This window comes from Scardinius erythrophthalmus (assembly GCF_964197995.2).
Source record: "Scardinius erythrophthalmus genome assembly, chromosome: 25".
In the NCBI taxonomy this organism is placed as follows: domain Eukaryota; kingdom Metazoa; phylum Chordata; class Actinopteri; order Cypriniformes; family Leuciscidae; genus Scardinius; species Scardinius erythrophthalmus.
Window position 1 is genome coordinate 4,482,707 of NC_138245.1, and position 14,603 is coordinate 4,497,309.

Consider the following 14,603-nt stretch of genomic DNA (forward strand, 5'->3'; position numbering starts at 1 on the left):
GCATTGTGCAACATGCGTTCATTTATATGAAACAGCTTCTTTATGTTTTAACTGCTATTTGTACAGGGCTGCAACCGATCTGTCCACATGGGTAATCCTCACGGGAAACTGGTGTTCTTGTGAAATTATTTTGTGGTGAATTGGACAAAGTGCTTTTCCCCATCTCAGAGCAACTGCTAAATGTGTATATATATATATATAGTGTTAGATCGAAGTTACAAGCTCAAACAATTGCATTTGGTTTCTATTTGAGGACAAATTCTTTTTAGGCTGATGTATTTTTAAAAAATGTAAGGATATAATATAAATCATGCTTTTGTTCCTGTTCTGGCTGTTTAAACTTTGAAGTTTATGGTTCCACTTTGAAAGCAGAAGTGAAGTTGTAAAAAAAGTGTCTCTGTTTCCCAATCTGTTACCGAGGGCCAGCACGCTTGTCATTATGGTAATGTATATCCAATATATTTCTGTTTTATCTTGCATGGTCTGAGACTAATGGGCTGCTTTAAACCACAAGTCTCGAACCCAGAGCAATTCTCCGTTTGCAGCCCTTAAATGTGTTTCAGATGTGACTTTCGTTCCGCGAATGAATCGTTCGTTTGAACAGATTCTTTTGAATGACTCAGTTGAACCGATTCGCAATTTGTCAAAATGCATCACAGGAGCATTATAAAACAAAATTAATAAAACAAGATACCTTTTTGTCAAGTCTATGAATACATACAAATAATTGTTCACATTTTTGCATAATCTGACCAAATTAAAGCTTGACTAAAGATGTTGCACAATAAATAATTCTGCTCAGTAACGTTACCTTGATTTCGATCAGCTTTCTTTCTTACACATCACGTCTCTTATTTCACCTCTTCATTTTATCAAGTAGGGCTACATAATTTAGAAAAAAACTTTATTTGCGGTTGTGTCCCCACAATTGTGGGACAGTCATAATTTGAGAAAAAGTGAACAAAAAATGTCAAACTATTCACATGGTTTACGTTAATGTCACTCTTTGTTCAGATCAACAGTTTTAAACATGTAATAGGCTAATTAAGAGAAACACATTCATTTGAATTAGGCAACATATAGCTTAAATAACATAAAACAACACGTTAATTCGTTAAATCATTTCTCGGTAACTTTGAGTGAAGAATTAAACGGGCTAGTGAATCGTTTTTCAAGGGGTTTAGTTTTGCACTGAAGCGTTCGAACGAACCGATTCATTAATATGACCGTATTTCTCAAAGCGGCGTTCAGAGACGTGTCCGCTGAAGTTGCGTTTAATCTATAACCGCTGAGTCTGTTTTAAAGGCTAATACACCGAGCTCTAATTGGTCAATTAAATCCACGTGTAGGCGGGAACAGCAGCTATGTGTGGTCGAAAGGCCTGTCAATCATCGCTGCGTGGACACGCCCACACCTCTCTCAGTAGCGCTGCACATTGAACGCGAGGACACGATCGCTGTGTGAGGTTTCGGATGTAAGGAAGCTCGAGCGCCACTCGCACATATGACAGGATACAAGCTCGAAAGAAGAAAATATGCCAATGTTCCTCATGTATCATGCGATTTATACATCGCTGTGCTGATTTCGTCTGTATTACAGAGGTGAACGGCGATGTCTGGCTGCGCAACGCTGATTGACGGACCGCAGCGGTCGCGCGCGTTTTAACGCACAACAGTGTTTTCAGCTCAACTTTGCGAGAACTTTGCGGCATCACTTCTCTTTTTGACGGGCGAGGTGAAACGACAACACACAGCATGGCGACACAAAACGACTGCTCTGTCAAGGTCTCTTTAAGGTAAGCCTGCCTGTCAGAATCTGCCGACTGTGCCCATATGCAACCTTCATTTCGCATTGTTTGTAGTATAATACACTGTTCGTGCTATCACATATATGTTTTATGTATCATACACTGTTTATTTACGTTCACAACAAAGAGTTTGTAGGACAAACAGGGTGTTGCAATTCTCTGGGTGTGTGCTGCACAAGGTAAGACCCCGGTGATGCACATGCACATAGATGCAATATTGCAACCCGTTGAATGTAAAATTTCTTGCAAGTCTCAAACACAGATGTGCGCGAACTATAGTCCCATGTGCCGCCACATGCATGTTACATGCATGCATAATTACATGCATAATGCATATAGAGACATAAGTTACATTTAGGTTTGACTTGTCTCGTGCACTGTGCACAAGTGTGCAGTAAGGTGCATTTAATTGCTTTATGAGTTTTGCATAAATGCTGAAGGACATCAGATGATGCAGGAATGTCTGCAAGGTGATAATGACAAAGACGCGCGCGCGCTCCTTCTCAATGTCCTTATTTCCTTTGTTAAAACCCCACACCAGTGGGTAATATCGCCATAGATCAATATCGAATCGATTCACACTCGTCTGCAATGATCATCAGAATTGCCAATCACACTAATGTCATCATTCAGTCGTAAAATTGAAGCGCGTGTCAGCAGTCAGGAGCAGTGAACGAGCATGACTCGAGGCGGTGGTCTGAGAACTGTCTAGATCCCCTTCAGATCAGTCTGACTCTGATACCAGAATATAGAGCAGTTTAGAGATCAAACCCAGTGTCTGGGTGTGTTCTGTCCCCATTTCCATTTCTGGAAGCCCCTCCTGTGAGCTTGCATGCGTGCATTGTGTTGTTTGAAAGGGCCAAATGGACCTGCTGTTGCAGTAATGCAAGACTGAAGTGGATCTTTTGTGTCAGGGAGTGTGGTTGCAGGTGCATGGTTGATTTTTGATGCACGGTTTGTATAGTAAGCGTGCTTTACTGTGTCTGCCGCTCACTCTGGGTCACACCTGCAGATGGGAGGGGGAGCATTACATCAATGAATGAAGTGGACCCACGTGTTCTGCTGAACATCATGAAGGCGGACTGTTATTTAAAGCTATACTTCATCCAGATATACAGACTGTTGTGTGGATCCAGTTCCAGTGCTTGCAAGGCAGGACTGGATTGATATTCCTCAAACACATGCTTAAGTCGAGCATCACTGTTAGTATGCTTAACATAAAGGGGTGTTCACACTTACAGCAGTGTGCAGAGACAAAGTGACCCGAAAGTCATTTATTTTCGATGGTAATTAATAGGTAATTGGCGACAAAGTGATTATACGAAATTAGTAAACCGTAGCCAGAGATGTTATAGCAGATGCGGTTTACTACGTTAAAGGGTCAGTTCACCCAAAAATGTAAATTCTCTCATTCGTTTCTCACCCCCATGTCGTTCCAAAACAGTAAGACTTTCGCTCATATTCGGAACACAAAATAACGTTAAGGTTGAACCACTGTAGTCACATGGACTATTTTAACGATGTCTTTACTTTCTGGGCCTTGAAAGTGGTAATAATGTTGCAGTCAATGGAGGGATTTCTGTTCCGAATATGAACGAAGGTCTTACGGGTTTGGATCGACATGAGGCTGAGTAATTAATGACAGAATTTTTATTTTTGGGTGAACTATCCCTTTAATAAATGGGTGAAATCTTAACACTAAATATGGCATTCTAGAAAATCAAATCAGTTTTCGTTTGGCTGCTGTTGTTGAAAAATGAACCCACCTTATTTGGATGCAGTCTTTCATCTAAAGTTGGCTCAAAATCTCATAAATGTTTGATATCTTCTGACTAGATCGAATACTGTAGTCTGAGGGCAAAAATTTGTCATGCCCTTCCAACTCATAGAATTCCGGTTCAGTTGTGTTTTTGGAAATTGTAATTACGATATTTCTGAGTCGACTTGAAGAGCACATAAGATCTGCGTCCATCCGATCAGCAACCAATGAATTGAACCAAGCACCAGCCCTGCATTTGTTTTTGTTTTCTCTTTCCGATAATCCGTTTCAGAACAATACGTGTATACCTGATGAAGGTCATGGGACCGAAACATTGCACTTAATTAATTTTAAATGGACCTTTTCGATATCTCCTACCCCCAGTTGTGCGAGGTAAATTGTTCATTGATTGCAATATGAAAGAAATAATCTGGCGTTACTTCCATCACATTGTGATTAGAGCTGGGTGGTGTAGTTGCTATGATTCAATGTACTGAGTTGTCTTTAGTTTCCTCCTTGATATCCTCCAACTGGATGGAATCAGAGTCTTGGGGGTCCAAAATCTACAGACTGATTCTGGCTCGGCCCAACTGCAGATCGGTCTGAAGTTGTGTGATTTAATCTAGCTTTTAGATTTGATTTATTGTAAAACAAAGTGTTTGAGGAGGTGTGCGAAAGTATTGACAAACGATGGTTTATTTCGCAAAGGCAATCATTGGGGAGCAATGAATTGTCATATTAACCTTCAGGACAAGTTTAAATTCACTAAAATCAGAACAAGAAAGCAGTGAAATCCTGCAAAATGGTGTTTATTTCATCATTGGCAGTTCTTTTTTGGGATTTCCCAGCAGTCATTGGATAAGGGCAGGAAGGATATGACTGAGCTTGGATGACATTGAGGACATCAGCCAATCAGATTGTCTTGATTGCTGACCCAGAATCTCCCTTGATGCCCACCCTAACAACGCACAAGACAAGACGATGATGGACAGTTTAGAAGCTCTTACTTGATGAAATTCCTACCAGTAGACTAATTTACAGTAGTGCGAGCGGTTAAATAAACGCTTCTGTATTTACAGTATGTCACGTCATTGTCATCCTTTGTGAAATAAACTACTTCTCCATTATTACTGAGAGACAGAATGTCCTTGCCACAGTGAGAATAAGTGACCTCAACATCGAAGTAGCAAGCTCAGCTTCACTTCTCATGAGTTGACCCTTTTTCTACCTCATTTCCTCTTAATCACCATCAAAGCCTGTGGTTGAGAGATTGATTGTGTTTTTCTCTGTGGGTGGGAGTTTGCATCTGTATTGTGTGTGTGTGTGTGTGTGTGTCATCTGCAGGCCATCTCTCCTCTCCCTCCTGGTTTAGACAAGTGAGACGTTCTCCAGGAGTGTTGACTCAACAGCGCTTTTAAAATTAGACACAAAGTGAAAATTTGTTTTGCTGATGATTTTCTTGCCTGATAAAGAAGGTTATCCATACTGTGGCGTCAGACTGTCTGTAGTTGGAGGGTCTCGTAGGAATTCCTTCAGGGTCTCGAGATAACGCGTCTGATGATTTCATTGGGAATCTTCTAACATCACTAACTGTTTTTAGAAATATTACTTTGAACGGAGCTCAAACATTATGGCTGCTAGATAAGTGCCTGCATCTGACAGTTTGAGAAACGCCTGACCTGTTTATGTGTCCAGTCCGCTTCCTACTGACACGGCGTGATCTTTTCTCAAGGGTCTGGCTGAGAATGCAGGAGTTTGTGGGGGGATCATGTTAATAGTCGAGGCTCCTGGGAACCAGACTCGTAATTGCCTTGTTTATGGGAATAGCTTCCCCCAAGAGTTTTAGGGTCCTTGGCATCCTCTGGAGTTACATGGTGATCACTGGGTCAGTGACAAATTAGAGTGTGTATGATACAGAGAAATATAGAAAAATGTGTTAAGTCATCTAGTCTAAAAAACAAGCATGGTTCATGTGGTTTGAAAAAATAATAATTTAAGGACTTAAATGTCATGTGGTGTAACCATCAAATTAAAATGTAATAAAATGTTTTACTTACTCCTTGAATCCCTGAGTACGAGTCTACACATCTTAATCATTATTTTAGATTATTAATTCATAAATATTGTTTTGGGGGAGTCGCACCACTAAACATGAGCTGTGGTTTTTAAAAAACTTAACTGACTTTGACAGTCATTTCCTTTTTTTCCTGCATGATGGTTGCACCACATGACTTTAATTTGGCGGACAAACGTTTTTCAAATAGTTGTATCACCCTGACATTCTAACACTTTGACTCCTGTGAAAGACAACCACCCCACCCCCAAAAGATCAAAATAAAATTAAGCAATTTAAAACTTTAAAAACTTTTTTTAGTAGTCGGTCTGAGCAAAAAATGTCACGTCATTGGCCCCTCTGTGATTGTCAGTAGTTTATTGAATGTGTTCTGACCTTAGCAGTTGCTTTTCTTGTAATCGAGACTAGCCCATTTGGCCATCCATTAAGCTTTATTAAAGAACCTGGACAGTGCAGCTCAAGTTGAAATACGTCCCACAGCGCACAGTGTCTTTTGTAGAGGTGACCTGCTTACTGCCTGTTCTGTAACCCTTATGCTGTATACACTGAATGTATGGGTCTTTTCTCTGGATTCAATGGGAATATGAATAAGAGATTGGTTTGCATGGGCCATATTTAGTTGAACATTTCATTAAGCTGCACTTGCAGTATTAACCATTTAAGCCTGTGGCAGATCAGACGATTAAAGAAGTTTAGGATTAATTTAGGCATGCAGAAATGCTCTCAAGTTGGCTAAACTATTTTGTGCTGCATAAAATGTGGAATAGGAGCATCTTCTTTAGTGCTTATTAATACAATGACTTCCTCAACAGCCTCATGGGCTGTACCATTGTCTGTCCCTGTTTCTCTACTGCCTTTTGATGAAATATTTGTACGCCCTGGGGGGCAGGAAGGGTGGCGTGAGTTTAAAACTCAAGCACATATGAATACTAGCCATCCTAAATAGTGAGTGAGATTTGAATAAGTGTGTCCCAAAGCATAGTATGTTGAAATTGATATTGCCCACAGCCCATTCCACTTTAAATGAGGATTCAGTTCAGAACTACGAACACAAATAAAAATTGAATATGAATGTGCATGAAGCTGACAGGGTCCCTACGTAGTTGTCACTGGCTGCTCCCTACTCCCTGAGCAGGGGATATCAGTTGAAGTTCACTTAATTTTTACAAAATGTATTTATTCAGAATACCCTGCAATGTCAATCACAGACGAAACTGATGGTTCGATGCAATAATATTCTTCTGTATATAAATATAATACAAATTACCATACTTTTATTTAATATACATGTGTATAAAACCCCCATATAAATATTATTTAATTACAAACTTCACTTAATCGTATCTGTCCAATTCAAAAACACTAGCCTGGCAAGTCAGACCCACATCAAGATGTTGGGTCTGGGAACACGCCACTGACAGGGCTCAATCCGAGGGGCGGATAAACGGTTGTCTTTCAAATTCCCTCTGCACGCAATAGGATAGCGCTTCAACCGACCAGAGCGTTTCCCACCAGCGGAGCTAGCTGATAGATTAAACTTTGGTCGGCAAAACTACGAACACATCTTTCTTTTTTTAAAAATGACTTTAGTGCCGTTCTTTGTTCTTTTCTCAAAGATAAGCTTAACTCCAAGTCCTCCAGGGTCACGGACAAAGCCGATTCGAAAGACCCATCTTCTTTGTTTTCATGTAGCAGGGAATTCACGCGGAACCGTCGCAACTCTGCCGTCATTATGTTAAGCCCCGCCCACCGACTCTATACACGATGTGATTGGCCTGACTAGAGTTTGGTTTTTCCAGCTCGAAAGTCAACGGAGAGTTGTTAGACGACCCTGGCTGCAAAATAAAATGTGCTGCCGCTAGCGTGCGTCTAGATTTCTAGGCTACAAAAACACTATAATGAATGATAAATGTATGTTGCGATGTTTAATATGAAAATAAATGTAATTTGGTAATACAATATGTCTTATCTTATTGAACCCGTGATCATGATAGCTGACTTGTAACTGTTGCGTCACATGCACTTTCCAGTATGCACCCACAAACAGCATACAAGCTTCCTTAAAGACGACGAAATACCCTTGTAAGTCCACTTGTCGCGTTGAATGGAACACGCCTCTCAATTTAGCGTGTCATATAAAAGAGAAATAGCCTACAAAATGTGTGGGGAGGCGCGAGGAGTGGATTTGGGACCCCATGCTCTTTTAGGGTGTAGTTTAAGTATTTGAATTGGGATGCAGCAATTGTTTGCTCCCAACTGTGGTATGTGCTAGTCAAAATTTTCATCAACAGACCATGTCATCATCATCACACACTCCTCACTGCATGTCAAATAAAGTCACTCAGGTTAGAGACGCTAATTCTGAATATCTCAATATGACTCTCCTTCCTGCCGTTTCCACCGGAAATCGTTCGCTGTTCAAGGCAGTAGATTGTGTAGTTGACTGTGCTGAGTTCAGGAAGTGATCGCGTGGGGGTCAGAGGTACGTTTCTGTGACGCTAGTTTCAGTGAAGACGTGCACCCAGTAGTCCGTTCGCCTCCGGGCTTCCCTTTAAAAGCCCTTCCAGACCCACAACCGTGATTCACTGACATGAGAGCCTCAATTGATAATGTCTCTCTGAGTCAATTAGATGCTGTTCTTTTAGACATCGTCCTCTGGTTGGAAGAAAAGGCCGGTTGTGTTTCAAATGAAAAGGGGAAGAGGCTTGAAGGGAGGTGGCGAGAGAAAGAGAGAGTCAGAGAGCAACAGAGAGGGCAAGAGAAAACAGGAAGTGTCTTTTTCTCTTTCGGTGTCAAAGGACTGCATAGGAAAATCAACATTAGCTCTCAGTGGAAGCATACAAAGAGAGGCATTTATTAATTATTTGTGTGTGATGGATCACTGTTCTCTGTGTGTGTGTGTGTGTGTGTGAAGGCTGTAAGAAATGGCTATATGTCACACTCTCTCACGAAGAGCAATGACATTGGTCCGTAGAGTAAAGCCACTACAGCGTGATTTCAGGGCGTTAAACGCATCAGATGTTCTTGACGGAGCATAAACGGGATGTTATTATAAAAAGTACTGATGTTTTTCAGTGGAATGCAAAAGAGATGCTTTGCAGAATGTTTGTTCATGCTGTTCTTTTCTATGTGTGTTTATACACACAGGAGAACTTCACATGAAAAAATTCTGCCTTATGCCATATTCGCACTGGACTAGTATTATCTGGGGACCACGTGTGATTTAGAAATGACCCCCCCACCTCTGAATTTTGTGTGGCGCGTTCGCACGGGATAAGCGAAGCCTGGGATTTTACTCTAATATACTGACTTATCTCCCGGATATGATGTCAATAGGCTTTTGCTTGGAAATGTCTTGTCGTCGTTATTATAGGTCTAGCTGTGTGATATATCATAAACAGAAGAATGTTCCTCACCGCTGCTATACATGTAATTCATCTCCATCTAATCATTCTTTTTGTTTTTGCTCTTCTGATGGTTTTCAGCTTTCTCTTTCTGCAAACTGTATAGTTATGTGGTGTATAGTGATATGACCCAGCACCCAAAATACTATCAAACACTCCAACGCAGCCTCAATTCTTCACGAAAGATGGATAAAAAGGCGCACAGGAAACAAAAACCTTGAAAAAATTATAAACGACCTCGCCAAATCACAGAGATGCCGATTCACACGGGACTAATATCATCACAGGACCTCGGTGTTCGGCGAAATATGGTAGGTTATAAGCGGGTGAATTTTTTCTTTACAAATCACAGACACACAGGATTAAGATCACAGACAACCTCCGCAATTATTACAAATGACCAGAGGTCACCAGGTAATACTAGTCCCGTGCGAATAGGGCTTTATTCGCTACACATGCACACACACATGAATTTGTTCTTGACCTCATGAATTTGAGGTTTTCTAAATGAGCGACCACGTGTCCAAAGTTACAGACCTAGATTACAACATCAGCCAAATGTATGTTCCAGTATTTGCCTTTTTGCTGTGGAATATCTGAGCTCAAGCTTTAATGCACCCTTTCTTACTCTTTTACTAATGAAATATATAGTATAAAGATAAATTATTTTGTATAAAATGTCATAAGACGTTTATAGGGCCACCCATGTTTTTTTTTTTTTTTTTGCATACATGTGGTTTCAGTTGTTCCTACATTTTTACCTAAATTCAGAATACAATTTAGTTGAGAAGTTATAAATGAAGCATGATTTGTTCATACGCAGATTTCATGTTTGATAAGAAAGAACTGTTAATAGTTTGGCCAAATTTAGTGTCTTTTGCGTCGCTTCAGTGCCATTCACAAATCTTCTCCTGTGGCCTCATGGGATGGAGTTTCCATTTCAAAATCTTGGCAGAAATGGCCTTTGCGGTAAGTAAGCCTTTGTGGTCTTTCTCCGAGTCCACGCTGTCGGGGAGAACGGTGCTTGCTCAGCAAAAGTGCCCATCGAGGGCTCATATCAGCTCGCGAGCACCCTTCTAGAGTCTAAAATGCCCATTAGCACACCCTACGGTCTTGTGGATCACGATCACTCGTACGCGGCGACCATTGAGAAGTCCACTAGACCACACTAGGAAATGCAGATAAAGTGTGCCATTTGGGACAGGGCCATAGCAAGTCTTCTGGATACTCTTTGCCTACATTTTTACTATATAGTAGCGAAGTATTTGGATGCATGGATAAACTGTAGCTTGTAAGCTTTTCAAGTCTGTCTCCTTATACAAAGCTATAATATCGTACAGCGCTGGAAGACTATTATGGACTATTTTTGCTGCGTTTTTATTGTTCTTTTTTGTTTTTTTTAAAGGAATTTTATGGAAAAGAGCCATGAACATTCTGCAAAATTTCTCCTTTTGCAAGAAAAGAATAAAGAAAGTTTGGAATGACTTGAGGTTGAATGAATAACGTCTATTTTAATTTTGGGTGAACTGTCCCTTTAAGAGAGATTAGTTGTTTTAAAAATGTGTGTGAACTTGTAATGTACTTTTACTTTGTTTCAAGACTTTAATTGGGATCAAGGGAGCATGGCATTAGTAATTCCCAGCGTATCCTCTTTGGTCGTGTTTAATCTCATCATAGTTATAAAATAATTAACCTGGAGGACTTCATGGTTTTTGCATTTTGTGTTTCTGAACCATTTGCTGACAGAAGGCCTTTTTTGCTCTTATTCAAATTTCAGCAAAGGTTCAGGAAACTTCAATAGGGCTTTTCTTTTGTGCATTTTAAATACACATACATGGGCTATTTTTCCTCCTTCATGCTCCGCTTGACTCTCTTGGCTCCCTGCCGGACAGTCCGAGAGCCTTTCAGGACGAGCTCGTACCCTGGGCTTTGAAATCAAGCTGACCCCCTGCTGCCCTCTCCAGCCCCCTCCCATAGGCCCTCTTTTCTCCTGCGAATTGAGGAGGGGGGGATTGTGGGACAATGAAGTGAATAGAACTGGACCCTTTGCGCCGGTCCCTGTAATACTCTTTTCACACTGCGTTAACAGAACCAGGGCCGAGACAGTCCCACGGGTTCAGTCCACCCAGGTTTTGGAGCGCTCAGCTTGGGCTCGTCTGCTTTGTTCACAGGGACCTTCTGGACATCGCACAGCTTGTAAACGATAATAAAGAAGTTGTTTAACGGATCTAAGGGGCCAGCTGGTGATTAGGTATCTGAGGCAGTAAGGAGCTTAAACGGGGCCGGGGGTCTCTGATGAAACGGGTTTTGCTCCCTTATTAATGGCAGCTTTTAAAGCAAGCATCACTTATTATTACTCATTAAATGTTGGCGTATATAACGATTGCTTGGTTCTAAGCAATCAGATTTTGATTTTCACCTGGTGTATGGTAAAACTGGCATAAAATCCCATAGATTTTACACTACAGTTAGATTTTTAAAAATAAGTCACTTATGCTCAACAAGCTTTGATGAAATGCAGTCAAACAGTAATATTGTGAACTTTTATTACAATTTGAAATAGCTGTTTTCTTTGTGAATGCATTGTAAAATGAAATTTTCAGCATCATTACTCCATCAGTGTCACACGATCCTTCAGAAATCATTCTAATATGCTGATTTGATGCTCAAGAAACATTTCTGATTATCAATGTAGAAAACAGTTGTGCTGCTTAATACTTTCGTGGAAACCATGATGCATATTTTCCAGGATTTTTTGATAATGGGACGTTCAAAAGAACAGCATTTATTTGAAATAGAAATCTTTTGAGTACCTTTTGAATGGTATATGGTGTACATTGAAGAACGAACCCATATCTGGACTCCGGAGACGAGAATATCATAGAAACTTGGTCGTAAGACGCTGTTGATTTTGCAGCCACCTAGCAACCACCCAAAAAACCTTAGCAACCACATTTCAACATGCTAAAAAGAGTTTTGCATGACCACAGGAAATGTAAATGTAGTACTCTTTAGGTTAAGAAATTCTGATGTTATAGTTATGTTATTATAAACTTAAAAAATGTGTGGTCACATTTACAAGCCAAATCCAGTGTATTCAACAGGAATCTATGCAATCGGGAATTTTGCGAAAGGGAAAAATAATTTGTGTTCAATTTGTAAGTGAAGAAAGTGACTCCTGTGTGAGTGGCGTTTGGTGCATCACTACACTATTGACAACCTTTTTTGCAGGTAATACATTTCAACCAAATTCGCCAGTGTTACCGCACCAAAAGCCTGGATGCCCCTGGCTGAGATCTGTATGTTGCTGGATTGATTGTGCTGTCATTGGGGTTGTGTTGTCCTGGTCTCTACGGCCTTTCATTTGTACATGACTTGCATCACGTTTCTCTCTTGAGCCTTTTGAAAACACAACGTGTCTGTGTTTGTGCGTTTGGAGGTGTTTTACTCCCTACACACAGACACACACACATCTGCTTACAAAACACATTGATGGCATATAGCTTGGTCACCCTTGGTCACTGACTCCTTCACTCCCACCCAGGCTGGATCGTGCTGGGACGTGGACTGCTCTCTGGTCCAGCAAATTCAGTCTGCTGCTCGGTGCCAGTAGGAGCAGATGAATGTGACACCTATTCAGAGCTTGATTACCATGTCTGTGGTTTAGGCCGTTGAGTCGGACATCATTTTTGTTTAAAGGTAATAAACTGATGAATACAATTATTTAGAAGTGATCTTTTATAAAGAGCCTTTTCATATGAATAGAATCTGTCTGCTGCTTCACCGAAGACTTATTTTTATCAGACAATAAGCTCTCATTCATTAAGCTCGCACTCCATGTCACTCCCAGCTGCGATCAGTGTGCCATCTGACGTCGAAATGGGTGTTGAGTGAGGAGAGACTGAATCAAGTCTCTGGAAATCCACCGACGTGCCAGAATCACTCCTTTAAAACCGTGTGAATGGAATCTTGTTAACCCTATGGCATCATTATATTGCATGTTTAATTTAGCAAATGCCATCTAGGGAACGTATTTCTCTAAAGTTATGTGTAAAATTATTATTTTTTGGCAGTGTGATCAAATAATGTGTCAAGAAAGACAGAGTTGTTATTACTTCCGGTTCATTCATCACACTGGAAATGGAAGGTCAAGTCTATCCCATTGCATTGTGGGATGCAGTATTTGGCAAATGTCGCAGGTCATCTCTCGTGTTTCATACATAAAGAAGTAGGGATGCACTGAAATGAAAATGCATTTGACTGCATTTTCGTTTTTGAAGTGATTCCAATCATACAGGTGAAACTCGAAAAATTTGAATATCGTGCAAAAGTTCATTTATTTCAGTAATTCAAATTAAAAGGTGAAACTAATGTATCATATAGACTCATTACATGCAGAGTGAGATATTTCAAGCCTTTATTTGTTATAATTTTGATGATTATGGCTTACAGCTTATGCAAACCCTAAATTCAAAATCTCAGAAGTTTTGAAAATGTTCATAAGCTGTAAGCCATAATCATCAAAATTAAAACAAATAAAGGCTTGAAATATCTCACTTTGCATGTAATGAGTCTATATGATACATTAGTTTCACCTTTTAATTTGAATTACTGAAATACATTAACTTTTGCATGATATTCAAATTTTTTGAGTTTCACCTGTTCAAGCAAACCATCACGTTGAACAGTGCACATCTGACGTGTCTCAGGTAAAGGAAATAATCCATTATTTATCGGCTTTAATATATCGGACAAATTTTTTAATCATAACGATAACATTAAAACTGATCACATATCAGCTGATACCGATATGGTGGCCGTGCATCTCTATAATGAAGATTTGCATACTGCAGAAAGAATAAGAGTAGTATGCTGTTTAAAACTTTGTTTTGGGATTTTTCTGTTTGTGTGTTTTTATTTGATGCAAATGTGTTTTTTGTGTTAATGTTTTCATTTTGTTTTGTTGTGTTTTTTTACCCTCATTGTGAGAGAAAGTGAGTATGTAATGTGATGGTTTTGATGGGGAGGTGTGGATTGGCCCAGAATCTCTTTTTAGGTGAAATACTGTGGCATTACTGTATCCCGTCCTTGTCCGGATGCAGACGCTGAGGAATTGTTCACCTATTCACCTCACTCCCGCAGCTGGGATACACACACAGTTTTGATGATTTTCCCTGATGTCTGTGCTTGCTTTCGTTCATTATTCTGCTTTTTGTTGCTCTTGCCCTCAGCCTCCCCGACCGGCCGGCACACGATTATTTTGTGCGTAAAGCCCTCCTCAGATCTCTGTAATGGGGGTAATCCCATCCTGCGGATCTCACAGATCTCTGAACGGTCCTCTGGGAGTTGTAGGCCTGAGAACGGGAGTTTAGGAATCAGAGCTCAAGGTCTGTGTGAACCATTAATTGGGCCCGTTGTCGACGGTTCAGAAAGACTGTTTCATTCGTCAGACTGTCAATTGGTGGGTGGAAATGAGTCTGTGCTAATTAAGTCCTCTTGCTTCGTTACAAAACCTAGCGAGCCTCCTACCTAGATGACATTTTTAAAGAGATTGTTCAT

The 14,603-nt window shown here is 40.4% G+C and overlaps 1 protein-coding gene across 1 annotated transcript in view; it reads left to right on the forward strand.

The window, feature by feature from the left end:
- Positions 1-1,393: 1,393 nt before the first annotated feature.
- kif21b (kinesin family member 21B) overlaps positions 1,394-14,603 on the forward strand; it is a gene marked incomplete at its 3' end in the record, with an annotated part of 83,607 nt that continues 70,397 nt past the window's right edge. The window contains exon 1 of the mRNA XM_081357746.1: positions 1,394-1,795. Coding sequence (XP_081213872.1) covers positions 1,755-1,795 — 41 coding nt within the window. The 5' untranslated portion in view covers positions 1,394-1,754. The remainder of the gene's footprint in view (positions 1,796-14,603) is intronic.